At 45.8% G+C, this 6000-nt stretch overlaps 1 protein-coding gene across 1 annotated transcript in view; it reads left to right on the top strand.

Annotated features, from left to right (window-relative positions):
• The window catches only part of PDLIM4 (PDZ and LIM domain 4), a 43092-nt gene extending 37389 nt beyond the window's left edge, over positions 1-5703 (top strand). The window contains exons 6-7 of the mRNA XM_056502498.1: positions 1951-2071; positions 2953-5703. Of these exons, the coding sequence (XP_056358473.1) occupies positions 1951-2071; positions 2953-3157 (326 nt within the window). The 3' untranslated portion in view covers positions 3158-5703. The remainder of the gene's footprint in view (positions 1-1950; positions 2072-2952) is intronic.
• Positions 5704-6000: the final 297 nt, after the last annotated feature.

Consider the following 6000-nt stretch of genomic DNA (forward strand, 5'->3'; position numbering starts at 1 on the left):
GGCAGTTCCCACCTTCACAGGCACCCATGACCCAGGAAGGACAAGCACTCTAGCCATAACAGGGATAGCATGATTGAGGTTGTGGAATGAAAGCATTTTACTGCCCTGCAGAAGACCATAAATCACCATGAGACCGGGCTTGTAAATAGAAGGAAATTATACACAGTTCAAGAAGATGGGAAGCAGCCTTCTCTGCAGGGTTCATTTTGCTTTAAAATCCCTTTTTTTTTTTTTTCTCTTCTTTCTTTCCTTTTTTTAGCAGCTTATCCAAGCACTCTGCATGAGAGGCAGTGACAGCTTAACTGTTAAATGTTGGCAGATGAGCGTGTCTAGTCAAAGCACACTGTGTCTCATGCTGGGGGAAGCCAGGAGCTTGCAGTTGTTTCAGTTTATTCCCAGCAAGGCAGCGGAAGAATTTAACAAGGGGCTTGGCTGGAGCCAGCTAAGTTCTGGGGGAACTTCTGGGATGGAGTAGCCCTCCTCTACTCTTGGGCACTCCTGCATGTATGAAAGCTCTTGGCATTGCCAAACACTCTGTTATATTTTGAGGAGGTGGGGTCTGGTGGGAAGCTGGTCCTTTTGGTTTCACCCACTTGTCAGAGCCATGGCTGGAGAGGGGGCTGTGATGTGAAGATGCCTGGGGACCCCAGGGGATGAGTCAGGTGTGCACCCTCCTTCCCATCTGGGCCCAAGACAACAAGCACAGAGACAGACTAGACAGGGGAGAGGGGGTCTGTCCATGGAAGGAAGCTTTTCCAAGTAATGTTCCCTTCAAAAGACGTTCCCATCAAAATCTGTCTCTCGTGTGACATGTTTCTGGATCTGTGGGAGGCACTTAGAGTGGATTTTGCTCTGAAGTTGCCAAAACTGGTACAGAGTATGTGCAGATACCTCTGTCAGAAAGTGCTTGTGCCCTACTGAGACCTTCTGGGCATCAGAGCTTGAAGCACATGCTTAAAATGGACCCTGGACTGAAACACCGTGGAAGCTCAGGGAGTGTGGCAAATTAGAGCTCTGGAGAACAACTTGTTTGTGCAAGACCTCCTCTGCTGCTTTTCCAAACTGTGAGCCAGCTGGTCCTTCTTGACAGGCTTTTCCTTTATCTGACCTTGGGCAATTACGGAGAAACCATAGATGGATATATGCCAAACAGACCAGCCAGTTGTCAGCTGTGGAAAACCATGCAGTCAATACTGGAAGCTTTTAAGTATTCCAGTGGTTGGCAACAAGCATGTTGGTGTTGTCCAGAATCAGAGGGCAGATGATCTGTAGGGGGTTGGAGCAGCAACACTGAAAACTCTGCTATGATGTTTTTATATGCACAAAATCTTCATTGCTTTCCCATTGTTGGACCTTTTATGAAAGGAGGCCTGGTGCCTCAGAAGACTTTATCTTCTATCACAGTATTTTGGTTTAGATTATTTGAGCTTAAATGCATGTTCTATGAAGAAAAGTGCAAGTGATTCTATAATTGTTTGGTTCAATTTGCCTCATTCTCTGAAATGCTTTCATCTACATCTCTTTGACAGATGGTGGATCTACCAACTGTACCTGAAATGTTAATGTGATGGAACCTTCTTTTTTTCTTTTTTCTTCTTTTTTTTTTTTTTTTTTTTTTTTTTTTTTTTTTTTTTTTTTTTTTGGGGGGCGGGGTGGAGGGACTTTTCTGAGCTCTTCACTATTCATAATTCTTAACTCAGTAACTAGTATTGCAACCAAATTAACCTCTCATCTCTAGATCACAGTTGCTTTGCATTTTGACTAGGTCCATGTCTGTTGTGCTGGTGCTGTCCTGGAGCTTCCAAGGAAGTTACAGGTCCTGTTACGACAGGCAGACTCATTTGAGTCCTTAACAGAAAAGGAAGAAAAAAAAGGAAGAAGAAGAAAAAGAGAAAAAACCTAGCCCTGAGAGACTGAGTTTTCAATTTGTGTCTTTATAATTCTTGGCAGGTGAAAAACTCAACAAACTGAGCAGCCCCCAAAACATCAAGTCCCCAGTGCCAAAGCTTGGTGGTCCCATGTCTGGGCTGCAGATGCTTCCTGAGTGCACCCGCTGCAGGAATGGGATTGTGTAAGTGTTGTGTGTGACCTGGTGCAGTGGGGACAGTGACTCTGGGACATGGCTGGGCTGGGTCCTACCAGGCACATGGATTAGAATTTATAGCAGAGTACCTTGAATCCCTTCCTGGTTTTTTTTCTAACCATATCTAAATCTGAGCAGTACAGTTTGGGTTGCCCCTTTTAAGGGAATCTTGCAAGGGATGATTTATGGAAAGGTTTGTGCCCTGCTTATCATAGTAGCTGCCCAGGGACTATGAATAGCACCAGGGCACCAAGCATTCCTTCACTGCCTTACAAGGGTTGCTGGGAGAAACACCTTGAGTGTTGAGAAGAGAGCTGTTTTGTTTGTTTTTTGAAGTGTTACTCTCTGACAGATGGATGTTTATTTCAGAAAGTATAGTTGTTTTTCTGCTTTGTTCTGTTGTAATTTATGAGCTATTGTAATTTATGCTCTGCTGTAATTTACATCCTGTTCAAGCCAAATTTGATGGCTGAGTGTGAGCTGTGCAAATGCCTGCAGCCGTGTTCTTGCTGATGCTGCAAGTTGAGGGTTTCTGCTCCACAAGTCATAGTGCCTGCAAGTGCACAGCTGCAGTCATTGCAGGATTCTAGCTCCTGATTTTCAGATCAGGTAGATATTTTAGGCTCTGTTTTGCATCAAGCTGTGGAGCAGTGCTGCTGGGTGTGGAGCATCCCTTCCCCCAGAAGCATAGTGAAGCCACACCTGGAGTGAGGTGGCAGCTTTGGGTGGGCTGAGAACCCCTGATAACACCCTTACATGTCCCTGCATGCTGTTTTCCTCCACTTACTCTGTTTTACTTGAGGCAGCAGGAAAAGCTGTTCATGCTTGTTGTTTCTCCACCTCACTTGAGCTTTCCTGATCTCTCCCAGGGGCACCATCGTCAAGGCTCGGGACAAACTCTACCACCCTGAGTGCTTCATGTGTGACGACTGTGGCCTCAACCTGAAGCAGAGAGGGTATTTCTTCATTGAGGAGCAGCTGTACTGCGAGACACATGCCAAGGAGAGGGTTAAGCCCCCTGAAGGATATGATGTGGTAGCTGTTTATCCAAATGCTAAAGTTGAACTCGTCTAAGCCTGGGCTGCTCTGGAGAGGTCGGGTGGCCGCCCACCCACATCCTCCTGCTGGCTGTGAGCAGTGGGGCTGCAATCAGCTCTGATTACCAAAGCCCAAGTTTAAATGCCTTTTCCTAGATAAAACCGTTTACACTTGGGATCTCCAGGAAATGGTGTTGAAAGCATTCAAACAGGTTTTGCCCTTTTTTTTTTTGACACTCTGCATTTTGCTCTGTTGGATTATTAGTCTATGCTGTAATCTTATCCAAGTTCTGTGTAAATATTGATTCATTCTCTACTCTCTTCTATATAAAACCTGTATTCCTTTTTTTTTTTTCTTTTTTTTTTTTTTCTGTGCCCTCCTTCTACTGAAGGTGTTTTAGAAGATGTTTTAAAAGCTCAAAGAAAATAAGGCACTTTAACAAAAGAAGCTGTCTCTTATGTCCTGACCCTAATCTCCTGTCCTGTGGCTGCCCCAGTGATTAAGAACCAACTCCAGAGAGTCAGGACAATACCAGTGGGTGCCTCACTCAGCTGCATCCCAGCAGATGGTCTTTTAAAACATTAATTACAGTGAAACTCTCTGGACCAGGGCAGTGCACTTTGAGGCTGACAAGGTCTGATTCAAGTTCCCAAGAGATTTCTGCACTGAGTGTGTGATGAGGCTTTTTTTCTTCCTTCTACTCCTAATTCAGTTGTCCTGTCCTCTAATCACTGAAGCATACTTTGAAAGGGCACTGTAGTAGTCTGGAGTACCTTTTGATTATCCCCACTTCCTACATTTCTGCCCACAGCTGCCTTTGCTTTGGCCATTGTGACTATTCACTAGTTTTTGCTAAAATTCTGCAGTCCTTTATTTCTAGATTGCTGCTATCTGGTCTGCCTCCAGCAGGGAGGGGGTGATAAAATCCCTTCAGGCACTTAGGGAATAACTGGAGCTTGGGTGAGCCCCGAGTCCCAGGGCAGCAGGATTGTATTTATACCCATCTCCCAAGGCTGTGCTTTCAGCCAGGTCCATCATCCACTTTATTTGACAGAGAAAAGATTTTGTGGATCTTGAAAAGTTTCTTTGTTAAAGAAATGTTGTTTTCTTTCATGTTAGTACTTAGAGGAAGGAAAGAGAGAGTTGAGTTGCTCAGCTGCTGGGTACTGCTGTGCAAGGTGATGGGAGCTGTCTTTGATACCATGAGGTTACTTCAGCCTCACACTTCTTCCTCCTCACTTTGAGAGAGGAAGGATGTGGGAGAGAAAAATAAATGCTTATGCTTGCTTTCCTTCCATGGAAAAGGAAAATAAGAAGTGGGGTGATGGGGAAAGTACCCCTTCCCCTCCTAGCTCTCCATAAGAGAAAAAATAGGGGGTTGGAGGAGGGTTGGGAGCGTGATCCTAGCTGGGGCTGAGTAGGTAACTTCTTCCTACAGATTCTGCACCTCAGAAGGGAATCTAGGGTGTTACTGGTCTCCATCTAGACCTCTTCATGCACTGCCTTACAGGGACACAGCAGCTCCTGCCCCCTGCCTTGCAGCCTCCCATAAGCCCCAGGCACCCTCCAGCTGGGTACCACAGGGATGCTGGCTGTGTGCATTCCTGCTAGCAGCAGGACATCCAGCACTCCCTCATTCTGTCATCAGGATTTTTTAATTAATAAAGTACAACAAACATGGACATTTTTATCACAGTGCTGAAGCATGTTCTTCTAGTATTTGCATGGCCTTGCTTGGACATTTGGACCCTCTGAATGGCAATATTTGGGACAAGTGTAAATGAGGAGATATGGTAATCAGGTGGGAAGCATTTCTGCCCTGGTGTGCAGGGCTCCTTAGGTTGCCCTTGTCAGAAACATTTATTCTGAATTCCTCTGTTATTCTTATACATTGCTGTTTTGAGCTCTGGTGCCTGCAGGTTTACAGTTCAGGCTTCACCCAAATCCAGGACTGAATACCACTTGGCTGCATGATGGAAGACTCACAACATGAGTGGCACAGGATCCCTTTCCCTATTTTCCAGGCAGACAATTGGAGCTGCAGTGGTGCTCCTTGGGGCTCTTGTCCCCGTTTGACTATACCTGCGTGGTGGCCATGTCCTGCAGGATGCAGGCGTCTGCAAACGTGATACAGGGAGTACCAAGAAGTTCATAAGTTGGTTCATTGCTCTCATTTTAAATACCCAGCTGAGTGGGCTGCTGCCAGGGCACCCTTGGTGGTCTTGCTTGGCTGCCACACCAGTACAGCACTGGGAATGCTGGGCATGGAGCTGCTCTTTTAATTTGATCCCAAGTTCCCTCAAATCACTATTTCCACATGGCATCTCTTGATACCCTTCCTTAGGAGTAATCAATTCACCTGATACCCCTGCAGAGCTTGGAGCTGCCTCACAGGCCAGTCCCAGGGCACACAGTTTCCTGGCTTCAGGCCACCCTGTTCCTGTTGTGAAGCTTGCAGGAGCAGCCACAAGAGAGTGTCACCTTCTCTGTCACCAATAATGCTGTTAAATGCTGTAAAATGTGGGGAGGGTGCTGTTTGTATGAAACAAAAAATAAAGTTGTATTATGGGTTTTGTCTCACATCACTTGGCCTTTGCTTGGTGCATATGTGTGGGAGTCCCCTGGCATCCAGGTGAGAAGGATACTGGATAAACTTCAAAAAGCATCTTGGAGATATGAATTGCATCTCCATGCAAATTACAAATGTGGACTGCTTTTCACATTAAGAGCTTGTTTGAGATCTGGCCTGTGGTTTTGGGGGAGTTAGTGTGGGTTTTTTTTAACTTGAGACTTTGCTGGGATCCTACGTCCTATAGGTGTGGAGGTGGTGGGAAAGGCCACTGTGTCTCTGCCTGTTATGTGATCCCCCATAAGTGCCT

This window comes from Oenanthe melanoleuca, chromosome 13 (assembly GCF_029582105.1).
Source record: "Oenanthe melanoleuca isolate GR-GAL-2019-014 chromosome 13, OMel1.0, whole genome shotgun sequence".
In the NCBI taxonomy this organism is placed as follows: Eukaryota; Metazoa; Chordata; class Aves; order Passeriformes; family Muscicapidae; genus Oenanthe; species Oenanthe melanoleuca.